Source organism: Microtus pennsylvanicus, chromosome 7 (genome assembly GCF_037038515.1).
Source record: "Microtus pennsylvanicus isolate mMicPen1 chromosome 7, mMicPen1.hap1, whole genome shotgun sequence".
Taxonomy (NCBI): domain Eukaryota; kingdom Metazoa; phylum Chordata; class Mammalia; order Rodentia; family Cricetidae; genus Microtus; species Microtus pennsylvanicus.
In genome coordinates this window covers 31,051,957-31,071,127 of record NC_134585.1, presented here as the reverse complement: position 1 = coordinate 31,071,127, position 19,171 = coordinate 31,051,957, and the positions used below count along the sequence as shown (strand labels likewise).

Here is a 19,171-nt window from a genome sequence, read left to right as displayed (position 1 = left end):
TATGTTGGGAAATGAAACAAGAAATGAGTCTTTTTAGAAGTGTTCACTTGAGGACAGTTTCTGACCTGCCTGGCAAAAGGCTCCTGAAGAATACAGACTGGGCTAGGTGACCGCAAGTCCCGTCCTTTCCCAGGAATCCTGGCTGGTGGAGAGCATGGGGTAGCCCCTGAATGCAGGAGTCCTGCCTTCCTCTGCCCTGAGTGTTGACGATTTCTAGAGCATCGTGAAAATAAAAAGACTGTTTTTGAACTTTGGCTGACCTGTCCAGATGTTCTCTCCAAAGAGAGACAAGGAGAGACACTTTTGAAAAAACATACTGCTTTTTCTCACTCTTCTAACTAAATACGAGGGTCAAGAGGACCTTCCTAAACTCCATGTACCCAAGTGCCATATCCCCTACCCTACCGCTACAAGAGCGTGGAGGAAGCAGCTACAGACGCATCAAGAATACAATGAACATCTTTGCTTTCAGGGGTCATAAGAAGTGGGCTCTACTCCTGATAGGTCATTTCATGGCAAAAAGAAAGCCTTTATTGGGTCCTCTCCCAGCCTTGGACTTAAATGTGCATCTGACTGAAATCCAGAACACAGTATTTCAAAAGTTGTTGGTATGGTTCCAAATAGGTCACCCTCAGCAAACATTCCACCCTGGGCTTTCCAGAAACCACACACCAGAGTATAAAAGTTTCCCTTGCCCTCATTCTACCTAGTTGCCTCTAACCACAGCACCAGATTGAAGTGCTGGCAAAAACCGGGGCCTTTCAGCTTCTAACACTTGGTTCCATGTGTTCCCTGGGGTTTCTGTAGGTTGCCTGGCTTTGAGGTTGCTGCTTCTGCGTTTTGTTTCTTCCCTGTGCTGAATTAATTAAGATGTCTTGGTTTAAGAGATCAAGGCAGAGATACACCAAATCTCCCTGGATACAGAGGCAGGGGGTGAAATCTCTTATTCGGTGTCTTGATGTGAGCATCTCTGGCCCCTCAGTACTAGAAGGGAAACATGCTCTTCACTCAGCCACGCTGCATTGAGTCCTCCCCCAGTGGAGGTCAGCTATCAGATTAGGCAGCAGTAGGTTTCAGGTCATGGTCAATAACAAGCCATGATCCTGCACAGTCATCTCAAGTCCATGTTACAATGGAGCGATAAGGATTGGGCAGATATTCATCAGCTGCATCTTTCCATTTGCTCTCATCTGAGAGTGACTTCATGTGCAAGACGGCCTATAATTTTAACTGAAAATACACCAAAAATATCCAGACAGGATGAGGAGCTCAAGAAGTTACTCAGTTTCCTCAATACATGAAGAATTTACCACTACCCACACCACCCCTCAGGGGACGTCTTAATTCCATCACCAAAGTCCTCTGGTCCCCTGAAAATACTCAGTGAATGGCAGGAAGTAGAAGAGATTGGAGTAAGACATACAGTTGCCCTTTAGAGCAATGTTCTTTCCTCAGCTCACCAAACTGCAAACCCAGCCTTCTCATGGAGGGTACTTCTCACCACACAGACCTGGCAAAAACAAAATAGCCAAGCATTATGTGAACCAGGTAGGTGGTGCTCAGGCCAGGAAGTAGCAGTGTGTGTTACTGTCGCCCAAGAACATTTTTATTTGGCTGCTCAGAACATACCCAATAAAGCATGCTGTGAGCCAATATCTGGCTGTTCTGAACATAGCCAATTAACCACGTTGCAAAGTAAAAACATAAATCTGAAATTGGCATTCATTTGTATGAGACGATGCCCCATAATGGACTGAAAAGTATTTTCCTCCCAATGGTCCCAAAACCCAGAAATATGTAGGATATCTATCAAACATAGGAGGTTGGAAAACTCCTCCTTCTGCAGAGCAAACTCATCTCTGATTGCTAAGTCATGTCTTCCCAAATACCCATCAGCCTGATCCTCATTTGTTTCAAGAAACCCAGAAAGCTACCCTTTACTTTCTGTGTGGACTAGTGTATGCTTTCCCAGAAATTCTGCAAGTAGTTAATCAGCAGCCTATCTGGGGAGAGTCGACTGAGCTAGGAGCTGAGTGGAGCAGGATCAGGGCATCTTTTTCCTCCCCTTTGCTGCTAGCTGACATCTGCTGTTAGTGCTGACCCTTTCCGCCCCCACCCCGGTGCTGTCCTAAACCCCTTAAGACAAGTTCTCCTGCTACCTGAGGTCTCCCAGCCTTGTGTCCTTATCATGACTGATCTGAGAGGTCAGCTTTGCCATGGGACAGACTTGGGAGCCAACGTCAGGTATGTTCCAAGGAAGTTAGACAATCTAAATACCCAAAGAACCTTGGGAGTTTAATTTTAAGACTCCCGAGAATGCCAACCCAAGACAACTCGTTCAAGGTATTTAAGATAGAGATGATATTGAATAGCTCAGAGCCTGAGAACCTTTGGACCAAACATTTTAGTTTGAAGATCCATAGCAATGTCACCATGCATCTCTCCGGATAAACAATTCAGTCCTCTGTTAGGCACTGCCGCTGTTTGTCAACCTTTGATGGCCATTGTATCATGTAATTCCCAGACACTATCTTAACCCAGGCCTTCTTTGGACCAGTGTTTATCCTTCAGCCGGGGAGTGAGCTAGCCTATTCAGGCTTCTAGAACCCTCCCACAGTGCCAGAGTAGAGGAACTCCGAAGGAGAAGCCACCCCAGGGTTCCCAAGTCTGTGTGCTAGTCACTGACAAAGATCAGAATGTTCCTTCCTGGACTGAGCCCTAAGCTCAGTTTGAGCATCAAGTAGAAGTCGTCCTTGAGACATTCTCCAGAAAACCTGTGCTGAGAACTAGCTCAGCGCTGGAAATAGGAAGTAAAGCTTGGCTCCCACATGGGAAAGGCCCGCTTACCCAGCTTTTGGCAAGGGTAGCATCAATTTTAAGTAAGCAGACTCTAGAAAGAAAATGGAGCAAGAGAGAAACACTCCTCTATATCACGAGTTTGGGAGACCAGAGGAAGAAAGGCTGTACAGACAGTAGGTGGCAAATCCTCCTGAGACATACGAAAGCCAGTTGTAATTAGATGTATTCTTTCTATTATTTAAATTGAAATAGGTAATTGAATCCTTAATTAATGGCTTTAAACTGCCTTGGGATCTGAAGTGCCAGAAAGATATTCAGATGCTAAGTACGGCTGCGAAGGCCGGGTGTACAGTATGCATGTGTGTTGCCTCTGGAACAAGTGAGGGGCCTTGTGCTTCAAGGAAAAAGTCATTTCACACTTAACCAGCACTGTGTGAGGGAGTGTCCTTCCCTGACTTCCTCTGCAAGGCCTTCGTCTTGGCCTTGACTAGAACATTCACCCCAGTTTGCTGTCTATCACCCTGGATCAGGCTCTCAGGTATTTAAGATTTTTTTGTGGGAAAGCTGGTTGAAAAAAAAAGCAATTTGGGGCCTGTCTGTAGAATATGCATCTAAATGCAGGCTACCAGTAATAATGGAACTTCCCTAAACAAGGATGGGGGCAGAGCCGGGGATTTTCACCTTTGAAGCCTTTGAAGTTATAAAAGAGCAGATAAAACTGGGCTGGAAGGCAGCCAGGCCTAGTGGAAAGTCTGCAAAATCCCACTAATGCCAGTCTCTGCCCTCCTTAGGGAAGGAGCATGCCTTAGGCAGGTGTTTCCCTCTTCTCCAGCTTCTGTCCACTCCTCACAGGAAATCGGGGAGAAGGCTCTTGCTGGCAGCGTGTGGGTTTAGTAGCCAAAGGGTGGCTCAAGCCAGGTGCATCAGTTTCGGGGAGAAGGCGGCCTTCTTAAGTTACTAGGGAGACCTTGGAAGCTTGTCTCCAAGGTCTCGGCATTCCAGAAAGAGCCAAGAGAATTTTATTAGGTCATTATCTGGCGGGGTAATGTCTCTTCGATTCAAGCAGAGAGTATTTCACATCTGGGAAATTTTTAATGTCTTTTTTTTTTATTGCACAGATGTTCACATCTGCAGACCTTCCCTTATGTGGGATTGTTTTCCTTTCTCTTGATAAATCTCTTGGCTCACCCCACAAAACGAATCTACAATAGTCTTAAGTCAGCTCATGACAGATGTAAACTCTCTCGAGACCACTATTTTTTATTTTACTCACTTTGTATTCGTGTTTGGAAACATTTATTAGTATTTATGTGAGTGAATTCAGAGAATGTGTTTGGTAAAATGAATTTATTCATGTTAGCGGAGAGCAGACCACATTATAGATTCATTTACAAACCTGTAAGTATTAAAAAAAACCAAAAAAATGATTGGAAAGCTAAACTATAATCCTGCAGATCCCATTTTAAAATGGATTTGGTTTTCTGATGTTCCATGTGGTATTGGTTACATTGGAAAGCATAATGATGCTGAAATCTGTGAGTTTAGAAGGCACAGGTTATGCAGACACCCCTCAGTATTCACTGGGGATTGTTCCCGGGTACCTCAGACATACCAAAACCATGAGTGCTCAAGTCCCCTGTATAAAATAGTGTGGTATTTTCCTATCTCCCCTCACACCCCCGATATGTTTAAAACCATCTCTAGATGACTTTCAGTGCCTAATAAAATATAAATGCTACATGGTTTTACTGAATTGCTTAGGGAATAATGATGTTGAAAGTGAGTGAGTGAGTGTGTGTGTGTGTGTGTGTGTGTGCGCGCTTGTGTGTGTGTGTTCCATAGATATGTAGTGGCTTCTTTCAGATATTTTCAAATATATGGGGTCCACAGTTGGTCCAGTGTACAGACTCAGAGGCCTCAGCTGTGAAGGACCAACTGTAACCAGCCACATTTTTTAAAGGAAAGGTCATGTGGCCTGTTCCTCTAGGGATCTTCAGCCCTGACCACATCATGGCTAGTCAGTGGAGGTCTGGAAAGTACCCATGACTGAATTATGTGATCTGGGCGGAACCCAAGTTACCAAACCAGAGGACCCAGGGGAGCCAGCCACACACTGAAATTTGAGGATTCTATGGATGGGCCAAGTTGGTTATTTTCATAGTTAACCAGGTTCTCTCCTCCCCTCAAAAATTCAATCTACAGATAATAGAATTTCTCTGGCCCAAAAGGTCATATAGTTCTTCACAGTTACCCTGAAGAAAGGTCTGGTTGTCCCCATGAAGAACCCAGGGGGATCATAGGAGGACATTGGAGCCTGATTCCAACACATTGGTGGATGTGAATTTAGATCCAAATCCTTTATCCCCTGAGAACTGGACTTAGGCAAAGACCTGTGGGACTGTCAGGTGACCTTTCCAGACCTCAGTTTCCCCATCTAAAATGGTGGCAGTCATGTCTTCTTAGACTCGTGAGGAAAACGACAGACTTGTGGAGGGAGATGTCATCACATTTTGTTCTACTTGTTGACATTTAGCAAGTTTAAAAGTTATTTTGGTTCAGGGTTTCTGAGGTTTCAGTCTGTGATCCACTGTCCTGTTGCGTTGGGGCCTGTGGTGAGGAGGATGGTCACATCAGGGAGCACAGAGTACAGAGCAGAACAGAGGTGTATAATCCATGCCTGGAAGAGAGACAGTATGGATGAAACCAGAGTCTCATAATCCCTTTTGAAGGCCGACCCCAGGAGTCAAGAATATCCCAAGTGTATCCCCCAAGGTTTTCCCACTGCCCAATAGCATCAAACTAGAAATTAAGCCTTTACCCCATGGAGGGCATCCCAGATCCATCCACAACCACCTAAATTGCAAGGGCAGCTTCTCAGTGATCTGGCCCTGTATCATCCTAGACTCCCTAAAATGAGATTTGAGACAGAGTCCTTGATGCTTGCGAAGCCACCACTTCTTCTCCTGGGACTATCAGCAATGGAAACACCGCTGGACAATGTAATTCACCCTTAAAACATCAAAGCCAGCATCCAGGCCCTTCCTTGAGAACAGTGATTCTCAACCTGTGGGCTGCGACCTCTTTGGGGGTCTAACGACCCTTTCACAGAGGTTGCATATCAGATATTTACATTACGATTTATGACAGTGGCAAAATTACAGTTATGAAATAGCAATGAAAATAATTTTATGGTAGGGGATCACCACAACACGAGGAACTGTATTAAAGGGTCGCAGCATTAGGAAGGTTGAAACCCACTGCTATAGAAGGAGGGCCTTTTATTGGAGAGCAGTTTCCCCAACACAAGAAGCAAATTCTGAATAGCTAGTAGAAGTGAGGGTTAGTGGGGGTCTAGTGGTTATTGCCGTGACTTCAATTCCTAGTTCAGCCAGGAAGATGGCCTCAAACAAGTGCCTCAGTTTCCTTATCTGTGCAGTAGGAATAACAGGCTTACCTACCTCCCCAGGGTGCTGTAAAAATGGAGCGAGGTAACATGCCTAAACTGAAAGCAGGAAGTGCCAGGTAAAGGTTAGCTATTGTCGCCAGGCAGGGCTAACCTGTGCGTCTTCCTCCCACCAGTGCCTAGCCCGTCCTGTAATGGCTTTGACAACACCCTCTCGAGACCTTGCCGTGTGCCGCTAGGAAAGGAGGTCTGCTTCATCGCCACCGTGCGTCTGGCGACACCACAGTTCTTAAAGGCAAGTTCCCAACAAGTGACATCACGATGCGGACCTATTTCAATGGCATCACATTTGGTTACATGTCATTAATGATCCTTACCGAAGGGAATAAAATCACGATAAAGTTAGATTTAAAAATTAGTTTTCAAAACTCTAAATGTCTAGGCTCTGGTCTGCCCCTAGGGCCCATCCCAAAGCCCCAGGTTCCTGTGGGATTTTGGTTTGAAGGCAGTACCCGTTGGTGATGAATCTACAAAGATATCTGGCCAGGCTTCATATCTTTGCACCATCGTTATGCATATGTTTTGAGTAGGTGGACCTCAGACTGTGAGTCAAAAAACTGAGAGCCTTTATTGTATTTTCCCTTCTGTGGTCATACTTCCTATCTCTGGTACAAATGTGATGGAATTAAATTCATGATTCGAATTCAGAGGAAAAGCCCTCACCTCAAGTTTTCTACACGGCCAGATAATGGGAAGGGGGTGAGGCACAGTTTGGCTTCTAGGTACTTTTCCCAGTTTGTGAAATAAATTTAGGGTCAGCTAATACAGAAATTAAGTACGGATGATGAATTTCAGTCCAGCACCGTTTGGAGATTGGCTCAGAGTCGTTTTAGCTTGGGTTACCCATCATTCAATTCCTTTTGAACCAACCATGGGTGAGCATTTGGCACCCTGAGCAACATTCTGGTTTGTTTTTTTTTTTTTTCTCTCTTCCTTTTCCAACACAGGAAATGTGTGTAGCTGACGAACCTTTAGAGGAATTCACTTCGAGGCATAGCTTGGAATGGAAATTTTTATTTCTGGATCACAGGTTTGTGAGAAGAAAAACATATTTGAGTTGGGTCCTTTTCAAGAGTTGTTTGCAGGAGCCAGGCTCCGCTTGGGAGAATGAAGTCCAGCCTGGTACATTGAAGGGGAAGGACTCCTTGGCGATAAGAACAGTTGTTCCCAGCTAAGGGGAAGGTCGGGATCCCGTTTGTGCCCAGGTCCTACGTTCAGAGTGATGTCTCAGCCCCAAGACATCTTTGGGATGGACCCAACTTAGGCCATTCCTACTTCCTGACTGTCAAAAGCAAATGTGGGGACAGAAATACTCTGATTTCTTTGATCATCTTTGGATCCTGCAGCCCAACGCACATCATTCCCGGTTTGTGAACTAGCAACCATCCCCTCCCTGCCCTTTCATTTTGAGCATTGAATTGTCCCAGTTGATAGCTGTTTTAAATTCTCCAATATCTACAAGTTCTTGTTAACATTTGGGTCAAGTTATCCCAAGGATTGAAATGCCTGTATGCTGGAATGAGTGAGTTCCTTTTCAATATGGGCTCTCTGATCCTGACCATAATTGCAATACTGCTTTCCTGCCCCTGGTTCTTGATAAACGAGGCCTCCATGGAAACCACTAAGCATGCAAACTGCCCCTCCTCACCAAGTGTTACAACCAGCTTGTATATTGTGCAGTTTCCTCTCGTAAAGAGTTCCTCTTGCCTCCCTACAGGGCCCCTCCGATCATAGGGTACCTGCCCTTTGAGGTACTCGGCACCTCAGGCTATGACTACTACCACATCGATGACCTGGAGCTCCTGGCCAGGTGCCACCAGCACCGTGAGTACCACTCGCCAGCCCAGCTGGGAGTTGTGTGCTTGCCAAGGGTCCAGATAGCAGGATTCTGTGCCACTGGAAGTCGGCTTGCCACAGTGAGGGCAGGCATGGTGTCCCACGCAGCAATGACGTGGGCTAATGGGTTCTTTCACATGCTTAACTCCATGGGCCCTACTCTAACTCGGAATTGGCATTGCCCTGATCCCCAGCAACATCCCACTGTCAACCAGAGGAGTCACATTCTTTAATCCCAATCAAGGAATTAAGGTAGGGTTAGATTTTTCTCCGGACTGCCCTCCCAGCCAGAGTCTACTGGGAAATCCAGAAGCAGGTGAATTTGCAAGACGCTGCCAGTGTGTGGCAGAGGTATGCACAGGATCTTGGGGGTGGAGGGGGATTTGGAGGGCCCTCTACAGTTGATGGAAAAGTCAGAGAGGACTCTGTGCCACAGAAGAGGGGAACATTCCGACAAGCATTCAATGTAGGCCTCATGCCATAGGGCAGCAGGAATCACAAACTCTTCTTGTTCGCGTTTCACAAGAAGAATCAGAAACCAACCACTCAGAGTCATATTTTAGTGCCAGCGCTCAGCTTTGATGAGGAACAGTTTCCCAAACATTGAGCTATGGACTCTGAGCTAACAGACGACAGACACTGGCCTTCAGTAGCTGCCTTGTCTAAAGTGGTTGTTAGGACTTTCTTCTCTGTGCCGTCCTTGTTGACAAGGGAACATGCTGGAGTTGCTGCTAGATCTGTCAGGATGGAAAGTTCATCTTCATCTTAACCCTTCATTTCTCAAAAATGTAGCTTAAGCAAGCATGTAAGCACCAGGCTCCTTCCACCAGGTATCAGGAATGAGAAAATCCGTTTTCACAAGTCCCTGCGGCGGATGGTGATGCACATTCAGATCTGAGGCGCGTGGCTGCTTTAAACCTCTGGCTGCCTCTGCCAGCATAGAGAAGCCTCTCAGGTGGCAGAATCACACTAGGCATCTGATAGACTTGCCCGGCGACTCGGGCAAGAAGTGCTCGCTTTGTAGCGCCCACACGTCCACTCTGTCAGGCTTCTCTACTCAGATCCAAATCTGAACAGTGCAGCGAATCCTTTGCCAGCTTCGCTTCCCTAGGTAAGATTCCTCATGACTGTGTTCATTACAAGACGCTAAATCACTGGCACTGTGGTAATAAAATCCAAATTGGTCCTCTTCCTTGGATCCATAATTTATGCTTTTGCCTCACGTGAGCTAATAAACCACCAGCATGCATTCTGTCCTGTATAACCCCCCAAAGGAGCCATCTGCAGATGCAACTATAAAGTCTCTAGGCAGCCATGCCGCTGCAGGGGGAGACCTGGGCTACAGGCATCCATGCCAGACTCTCTGTTCTAAAACGGTGTGGGCTGAGACTCAACTGTTGGTGACAGCTGTAGATGCCCATCAGTTGCTGGCTGGCAGGTTTATTTTGGGTCCATTTCTTTCAGTGTCTGGATGTTCCATCCTCTGTTCGGCTCTTGAAGTCCCAAAGGCATCTCACCTGCAGGAAGAAAATCCCAAGAAAATCAGGGCCTCTTTTTACTTAAATCTCCAGCTGGAAAACCTATCCTTGTGTGCCCTTACGTGAAGAGTTTTTTCAGCCTTAGTGCATTTGGGAACACGTGAAATCACTGTATTAAGAATTCTTCATGTGGCCGTGCGGTGGTGGCGCACGCCTTTAATCCCAACACTCAGGAGGCAGAGGCAGGCGGATCTCTGTGAGTTCGAGGCCAGCCTGGTCTACAAGAGCTAGTTCCAGGACAGGAACCAAAAAAGCTACAGAGAAACCCTGTCTCGAAAATAAAAAAAAATAAAATAAAATAAAATAAAGAATTCTTCATGTGCCAGGCGGTGGTGGTGCACGCCTTTAATCCCAGCACTCTCGAGACAGAGGCAGGCGGAGATCTCCAAGAGTTCGAGGCCAAGCTGGTCTACAAGAGCTAGTGCCAATACAGGCTCCAAAAGCTATGCGGGGGGGGGGGGGGGGGGAGGTGCCTGTCTCAAAAAACAAAAACAAAAAATTCTTCGTGCAGGGTGGTGGTAGTTCACACCTTTAATCCCAGCACTCAGGGATAGATAGATCTCTGTGAGTTCAAGGCCAGCCTAGTCTGTAGAGTGTCCAGGACAGGACAGCCAAGGCTACACAGAGAAACCCTGTCTCGAAAAAGCAAAACAAACAAAAAGAAGTAATACTTTTGTTAATTGTTTTGCTGGGATTAAAGGTGGTGGCGCACACCTTTAATCCCAGCACTCGGGAGGCAGAGGCAGGCGGATCTCTGGGAGTTCGAGGCCAGCCTGCTCTACAAGAGCTAGTTCTGGGACAGGCACCAAAACTACAGAGAAACTCTGTCTTAAAAAACCAAAAAGAAGAAGAAGAAGAAGAAGAAGAAGAAGAAGAAGAAGAAGAAGAAGAAGAAGAAGAAGAAGAAGAAGAAGAAGAAGAAGAAGAAGAAGAAGAAGAAGAAGAAGAAGAAGAAATACTTTTGTTTAACTGAGTATGACCAAGTCAGATCAATTACCTAGTAAGCATGAGGCCCTAAAATCAATTCCAGCACCTCACAGCCCCCCCCCCAAGTATCAGATTGTGTGATAATAGTCACTTAAACTACAGTGCAACTAGGGAAATAAGTAATGTTTGGTACCGTCTTCTGGAACTTTTGGATTTTAATAGTAAGTCTTGGGAGAAGGGTCCCTTTTCAGTGAGCATTGTTACATGCAAAGTCTACTTCTTTTCCTCCTAGTGATGCAGTTTGGCAAAGGGAAGTCATGCTGTTACCGGTTTCTAACCAAAGGGCAGCAGTGGATTTGGTTACAGACCCACTACTACATCACCTACCACCAATGGAATTCCAAGCCCGAGTTCATCGTGTGCACTCACTCGGTGGTCAGGTACCGTCCAGACCGGAAGCCTGGGCCCCTGTGAAGTGCCTGGGAGGGTGGGCGAGGCCACCAAGGGTGTGGGGAAGGATCAGTGACCACCTTAAGGACACCCTGTGTCAGGGGAAAGGCTCTGGCTGTCGTCGGCAACAAACTGGATGATCAGAACTCGGGCCCCTGCCCAGGTACACGCTCTCCCTCCTCCCGGCTCTGAGACGTGCTATGAGTTTTCAGTCAAGCCCCTTTGAAAGCTGCCAGGATATTATTTAGTAAGTTCCAGCTTCGCTGACCTACTTACATATTTTTCCCTCATCTCCATCCATCCCCCAACTTTCCCTTGTTGGTGTTTTTGAAAAGAACACTGTTACCTCCAAATAACTCAAACACATACTTTTTTTTTTTGTTAAGGCTTCAAAAACACCTGTTGGCAGCTGAGGCATATTAGGACAACAGCTGGGCTGCCTGTAGGAAAGTGACCCTGGGGGTCCCTAGTAGCTTTGGGGAGCCCTCAGCTCAGGGTGGGTGAGCAGGAATTCAAAGGATAGCAATATGCCCAGCATGGCATGGATGTGTCCTATGTGGGTTCCCAACTCTCAGAGTTAAAGAAAACGGGTGATTCACCCTCCATCCCAGGAGAGACATGCCAAGAAGACAAGTCATCTAGAGGCTGGCTTAGAAGAGAGACTTTGTGCCCAGCATAGTGTCTGGCTCCAATAATCCTAACATGAGGAAGGCTGAATCAGAAGGATCTCAAGTTTAAGGCCAGCCTGGGATACAGAGTGACCCCATTTCAGAAAAAAAAATCTAATAAAAATAATTAATAGTTTACCCCATATCAAGTGGACTTTGTGTTCGTATATTTTGGCTAAACACTGATGGAAGATAATTTTAAATTGCATTTATAGGAAACATATGCAAGCATGTTTCTTCTCACTGCTCCCTAAAGAGCATAGTATACCAAGTGTGCACATGGCATTTACATTGCCTTAAGTATTAGAAGGAAGTATGCAAGACGTGAAGTATGCAAGAGAATGGACACAGGTGATGTGTAAATGCTACCCCCCATTTTGTTAGGGACTTCAGCATCTGTGGGTTTTAGTATCCAAGAGGGTCCTGAGTCTGATCCCCATGGATACTGAGGGACAACAGTACATATAAACCATATATGAAGGTGGATACACGCCTATGCACATAGAACGGACTTGCTTAGTGGTTGCCGAGAACAGAGAAAACTGCTGGCCTTCCTTGGCCAATGACCTTGATCTGATTTCATGACATCTTGTGCTCCACTCTCCAATCCGTCCTTTTGGAATTCCTCAGCCAGTGTCTTGTGACTTCATGGCCAGGAGTCATCCGCTGCCTCCCAGGCTGTGTCTTTTCCAGTGGGATGCTCAGTCCCCAGGAAGGGAAGATGCTACCCTCCTTGATCCTCCACCTCCCAAATCATAGGAAGAAGCTAGTTCTAGGAGAGCCTGGGAAGCGAACTGAACAACTAAATAAGGGGTCAAATGCTCCGGTTTCTCATCCCAGCCACCTCCCCATCCCGCAGCTCCACATGCGGGGTTGTCTACAGCAGTGACAGAATGGTTCCCTAGATTCAGCAGTGACCTGGGTCTGGCTAGTTCTGGCTTTGTTTCTTTATGTATAATTTCATACACACTGTCTATAATGAACATGCTTGAAGCACGGTTTTTAGTCCTTTACATACAGAAGCTCATCAGCAAATAAAAATATATCTTAAATGTTACTATATCTGGAGGTTTGGGGAAACCAAGGGATAGAATAGTGGGGAAGGAAACAAACCATCCCGGAAATGGAGGTGTCTGCAACATCTTAGAATCTGTGTAAGGCAACTTGGCGGGGATGAAACTCAGACCTCTAAGGAGGTCACAGATGGGTTCTTCTGTGCTGTATACATCATGAGCAGGTTTTATGTAGAGGGCCCCCATGTGCTCCGTTGGGTATTGCCCTCCTGGAATGTTCCAACACCACTGTGGTCTGTCTCTTTCCTGAGCAGTTACGCAGACGTCCGGGTAGAGAGGAGACAGGAGCTGGCTTTGGAGGACCCACCCACAGAGACCATGCATTCCTCCGCACTGAAGGTGAGCTTATGCCTCCCTGTCCAGAGGATGAAAACGGACAAGGGCTAAGCAGTGACAGCCACCATGGCTTGTTTTGATCAGTTCTTGGGTAGCAAGAGCAGATTCCTCTCAGCTGAGCACTTGCTGAGTTCCCCATTACTCTTTGTGGGTGCCTGCTCACTTACCTTTCGTGAAGGCCCTATGGAGTGGGCACTGGGTGCTCTTTTCCCTCAGGTGAGCATGCAAGCGTGGGGATCCAAGGGCACACTTGGAAAAATTGGCTCAGAAGGAGCCTCTGGACCCAAGGGATGGCTTGGCAACTTCTCAGCCTTCCAATGATGGCTATCAAAAGCCCAGCTTGCATTTCTCCCGCAGATAAAATGCTGGGGGGTGATTCCATAACCCACTAGAGTGTGGAACAGTTCAAGGCCTCGGTCTCTCCTTTAGACTGAGCTTTGTTGTGTTGTTTCCAGTTAGTTCTTAGCCTGTCCCTCCTGCTCTTTCTGGTTTTGGTTTTTGTAGTGCTGGGAATGGAATCCACACAAAGCTACCATCCCATCCTCCATGTTGTTTTTAGTTCAGTGTCCCAGACCTTAGTTAATAGCCACGTTGTGTCAGCTTTGTATAAAAAGCTGGTGTATAAAAGGGAACTCCGATGCCAAAGAGATCTTTCGGTCTACAAAGCCTTCCTTCCTTCTCCTACCCTGAGTTCCCTGGTCCCATCTGACCAGGTTTTTCCTCTGACAAGGAACTGTGATGATCACCTACAAGCAGACCAGAGCCTCAGTTCTTCAAAGGTCATTCATAAAGCAGCAGAAACATTAGAAGACAAAGAGAAAAAAGGCAAGAAAGGAAAGAATGTTGTATTTCATTAAAACTAAGCTATCAGCTAGAAGAGCCAGTGTTATTTTAAGAAAGCAAAAATTCTGCCAATCAATATGAAATAATGATTTTCTTGTATCAATTATGGAATAAAACCCTTTTTTGGATATGTTGAAAGGTAGTTCAGGGGGCAAGGAAGGAAGAGGAACAGAGGAAAATATATAGCTCAATAAATTCAATTTTAAAAAGAAGAAAGGTAGTTCTAGGGTGTCCAGCAATCTAGATTCCAGAATCTGACCAAAGGCTTTGTGGCAGCCCACCAGCCTGTCTGTGATCACCAAAAACGTCTCTCATCCCTTGCCGATGAAACTGGGAGGAAGGAGAAATCCCCTTTAAAGATCAGAGAGCAGTGTCTGCAGCGGCCTACCTGCTGCTACTCTGCCTCCGCAAGCCATCATCTGCATTCTTACACGAGGAGGCTGCCATTGCTTAGGGAAGAGTCTGGTACCCAGCTCACCACATCACACACCGTATATCATGGCGGAGAATGGAATTCCGCTAGTATTTGACAAGTGTTCAGCACACCATACATCACAACCAAGGAGCAGGTGTAAGGTGAACCTAGCCATCAGCCAATCAGAAATTTGTCACTCAGATTTCTGGGTGACAAGGTATCAGCTCCTTTTGAAGTGGAACTTCTGGGACATTGCTTCTCAAACTATCCGTGGTGATCCTATTTGGGGGAGTTTTAACGTTCCACTGGCTGAGATGTTTGTGAAATGCTATTCCATCGCCGGATTGATATTCAGGCTTGGCCATGGTTGTGACAGCCCCTCAGTGGGCACACTCACTCCCTGGGTGATTCCTCTGCTGAAGAGGAATGTGCAGTTCACTATGGTCATGGTGCAATGGCCCTGGAACCAGCCTTACCTAAGTAGATTGTCTCTAAGCAGCTATTAGTTCCCACCACACAGACAGGCACATCCTTTTTGGCACAACAGCTTGTAGGTCTCATATCAATCACCGCAGTCCTCTTTGCAGACACACACACACACGATGGTGGCAACCATCCTTACTGGAACCATGAGTCCAAAGACAGAACAGCACACGAAATCGCATATGTGAAATTGAATACCCAGGTCAGTGGTCATATCACAGTGGGTACTGGCAATTTCCACCTTTCTGAGTGAGAGCAGGACTTAGAATAAACACTACTTTTTCTTCTTCAGCTTAAAAAAGCTATTACAACCTTTTTTACATTTGGCCTAAGCCGTGGAGGATGGGAGCCGGGCCACTGCAGCTGCTTTCTCTCTCATCATGCCTTGTTAGAGGTAGAGATGGCCTGGAAGCCAGGACCAGTTAAGAGTCAGAGATCTAAAGATGAGAGACCCCAGGCTCTTCACTGATGCAGGGAGCAAGCCTGAGCAGCAATATGAGACGTGTCTTTTGATGGCCTCATGGTGTTGATCTCGCTGTCCGTGTTAACAGTTCAGTGCTTACAGTAACCTTATTTCTTTCTGATATCACCTCTCATCTCAGAATCCCCAAATTCCAGGTGATGAGATAATGATTTTAAAGAAAAAACAGAATGCACAGTCAGTGGGGGGGGGATGTGAAAATTCAAAATAGAAGGTGAGACGGTATAGGTAAATGTGGCTTATAAGACATAAGCCTCCAGGCAATGCTACATGGAACGTGAGCTTCTACTCTACCCAAATGTATATACAGTGTTGCCAAAAAATAGAGTATTTTTCTCCATTTCTTCCAAATTCTTCTAAGTACTAGAACTAAAGTCATGTTGTGTCATTTGTTCATGGAGTCTTAATGCTGAAATATGGATTTTTGTATGTGTATGTGTGTGTGTGTGTCTCTGTGTGTCTGCATGTCTGTGTGTCTATGTGTCTGTCTGTGTCTCTGTGTCTGTGTCTGTATATGTATGTGTCTGTGTGTCTGTGTGTGTATGTCTGTGTGTCTGCGTGTCTCTGTGTGTGTATGTCTGCGTGTCTCTGTGTGTGTGTCTGCATGTCTCTCTGTGTGTCTGTGTGTCTGTGTCTGTGTATCTGTGTGTCTGTCTGTGTGTCTATGTGTCTGTCTGTGTCTCTGTGTCTGTGTCTGTATATGTATGTGTCTGTGTGTCTGCACGTCTCTGTGTGTGTATGTCTGTGTGTCTGCGTGGCTCTGTGTGTGTATGTCTGCGTGTCTCTCTGTGTGTGTCTGCATGTCTCTCTGTGTGTCTGTGTGTCTGTGTCTGTGTATCTGTGTGTCTGTGTCTGTGTGTCTGCGTGTCTCTGTGTATGTATGTCTGTGTGTCTGTGTGTGTCTCTGTGTGTGTCTGTGTGCGTGTATCTGTGTGTGTCTGTGTGTGTATGTCTGTGTGTCTGCGTGTCTCTCTGTGTGTATGTCTGTGTGTGTCTGTGTGTGTGTCTGTGTGTCCGTGTGTCTGTGTGTGTGTCTGTGTGTCTGTGTGTCCGTGTATCTGTGTCTATTTCAGGAAAAGGACTCAAGCCTGGAGCCCCAGCAGCACTTTAACGCACTTGACATGGGTGCCTCGGGTCTAACTACCAGTCCTTCGCCATCAGCGTCCTCAAGGAGTTCCCACAAGTCCTCGCACACAGCCATGTCAGAACCCACCTGTGAGTGCCGTTGCATGGACGGGAAATGAATGGGAACCCCATCAGACCAGGGGCACAGAGTTACACAAAGTCCCAGACTGAGTGGAGCCAGGCCATCTTACCCAGAAAGCCCAGTTTACACTGTATTTCACACCACACTGATGGTGTTTTCTCATACATGTTAGTTAGGGTTTCTATTGGTATGACATAAAACACATACACACCATGATCAAAAACCAATGAGGGGGAAAAAAACCAATGAGGGGAGGGATAGGTCTGTTTCATCTGTCATCCAGGGAGTCAGAGCAGGAACTGGAGGCAGGAGCTGATACAGAAGCCATGGAGGAGTGCTGTTTACTGGCTTGTTCCCCCTGGCTTGCTCAGCCTGCTTTCTTATGCCACTTAGGACCCAGGGGTGGCACCACCTACAATCAAGAAGTTGTACTACAGGCTTGTCTATAGGCCAGTCTGGTGGGGGCATTTTCTCAATTGATGCTCCCTCTTCTGAAATGACCCCAGCCTGCGTCGTGTTGACATAAGGACTAGCCAGAACACCATCCCCTGTCTGTACCCTGGCATGACCCTGGTTTCCTTACAGCCACACCAACCAAGCTGATGGCTGAGAACAGCAACACAGCTTTGCCAAGATCGGCCACCCTACCCCAGGAGTTACCAGTGCCGGGACTCAGTCAGGCGGCCACAATGCCGGTATGTGTGGGATCTTCTCAGCAGGGCATTGCTGCCTTGAGACGTGGGCTGAAGAGCCACGGGAACACACGGAGGCTCTAGGGAACCAGTCTTACTTAGGGAATGAGGGGACAGGATGAGGTATGGTGGGCAGGGAGGGAGGCATAAAGCCGTGGTATTCATTTAGCAACTAATTTTAGATATTTTTTATTGGAAAATGGGCATGGATATGTACTTGCAGAATACAAAATTCAAGTGATTTTAAAAATAGGACTTAGTGCTTCAATCATAAGGGTCTGTCTCCTGAGCCTCTAGGGGCCCTCCTGTTTGAATCTCATTCTACGTGTGACTTTGTTCAAGAAGACTGGTGGCAGGCTATGGTGCTGATGTATGCCACACCATAGATTGTTGACCTGTACACAAAGTCATCAACAGACCACATTTTGTCTTGGAGGGTGGCCCAGTGTGCTTCTGTCTCCCCCAGACATGCAGGGGACACAGAAGAAGCCAAGTGAGCCTCTGGAGGGTGAGACAGCCTCTGGTGGGCAAGCTTGCACCTGGGATTCTCCCTGGCATCACACCTTCCTGATGCCACTTCCTCCCATTGTGGTCCTGAGCGATGCTTTCTATGCAAACTGCTTCTTACAGCCCCTCGGGACTAGGCGCACTGGAGGATAACTTCAAAAGAGTCTTCTTTCTTATCTCCCGAAAACATTTAACAGCCTGTGAAACTGGGAGTCATAGCTCTTGTTTCTACATATTATTTCCCAAGTGATCAGGAAATTACTCCATTGACGACATCCTAAGAATAAATGCACTGGGGAGAAGAGTAGCCTGATCCTCACAGAAGGAGTCTGTCTAGCACAGGGCAGCGGAGGGAGACAGAGTAGAGTTGCCAAGGGCAGGCAGACATCAGCAGCCTTTGCCTAAGACATGGTGGTGGGGAATCATATACTCTGAGAGCACCCAAAAGTGGCTCAAGAGCCACAAGTGTCTTAAACCAGCTGTGGATCGCCCTTAACTTTGTGTCCTACACCGGAGCCATTGCAATCAGGAAATAGAGGCCTTAACTTTCTCTAAGTCTTCATTCTAAGACTTGCAGCTAGAAAACCCAGCCAGCAGAGGGCTGGGCCCCTGAGCAGTTTGGAAGTGATCTTTAATAAAGCCCCCCTTTCTCACCAGGCTCCCCTGCCTTCCCCGTCATCCTGTGACCTTGCAAAGCAGCTCCTGCCTCAGACAATCTTGCAGAGTCCACCTGCTCCCATGACACAGGTGAGTCAGAGACTGGGGACAGAGGGACGTCTTCTGAGTTTGTGAAGGTTTTCACACTACATGTATTGTACATGCAGCACCAACTAGGGTCTGAAGTGGGGGATTTTACCCCAAAGTGCACTTGGGACCTATCTAACAATGGACTTCCCTATCAGCGCTGTCCTCAGCTGTCTCTTGTGTCTTCTCACTTCATGTTCTTTTCCCCAGTGTCTGATTTTTGTCTTCACAATCATCTCTGTTCGTCACGCTGCTATTTGTCTGCATTCTTTTCATTCTATATACCTCCAAATTTTAGGGAAGGTCTGAATTAGACAAAGCATCATAGAAGATCCCGGAAGGCTCTAGAAGCTATTAATCCATTGCGATAAATATCATGTTTCTTTTAAAAGGGGGTGCATTATAGCTCTGTGGAGCAATCCCTTCCTTGTTGTGGTAACACTTGGTGAGTTCTTGCTTGGGTCAGTCTGAGAGCAAGGCGTTAGGGATGCAGGAATGCTTGTAACATGGCCCTCAGTCTTAGTTTGTAGAGTCAAGGGGGAAGTGGTCAGAGAACCCACCTCTTGCAGATGCTTCACAGGGCCAATTAGACATAGTCTGTCTAGGACAGCTTCCTGGAGGAGGCATCCCTTGAATTGGCCCTGAAGAATGGCTAGGAGATTGGAGATGAATAAATGGGTGACAATAGAAAAGAGAAACATTTTAGAGA

At 46.6% G+C, this 19,171-nt stretch overlaps 1 protein-coding gene across 2 annotated transcripts in view; it reads left to right on the top strand.

Moving 5' to 3' along the window:
- The window catches only part of Npas2 (neuronal PAS domain protein 2), a 185,314-nt gene that overhangs the window by 135,699 nt on the left and 30,444 nt on the right, over positions 1 to 19,171 (top strand). For both annotated transcript variants that reach the window (XM_075980373.1, XM_075980372.1), the window contains exons 8-15: positions 6,379 to 6,497; positions 7,210 to 7,292; positions 7,980 to 8,086; positions 10,856 to 11,003; positions 13,009 to 13,093; positions 16,386 to 16,527; positions 17,105 to 17,214; positions 18,376 to 18,465. In XM_075980373.1, coding sequence (XP_075836488.1) covers positions 6,379 to 6,497; positions 7,210 to 7,292; positions 7,980 to 8,086; positions 10,856 to 11,003; positions 13,009 to 13,093; positions 16,386 to 16,527; positions 17,105 to 17,214; positions 18,376 to 18,465 — 884 coding nt within the window. The remainder of the gene's footprint in view (positions 1 to 6,378; positions 6,498 to 7,209; positions 7,293 to 7,979; positions 8,087 to 10,855; positions 11,004 to 13,008; positions 13,094 to 16,385; positions 16,528 to 17,104; positions 17,215 to 18,375; positions 18,466 to 19,171) is intronic.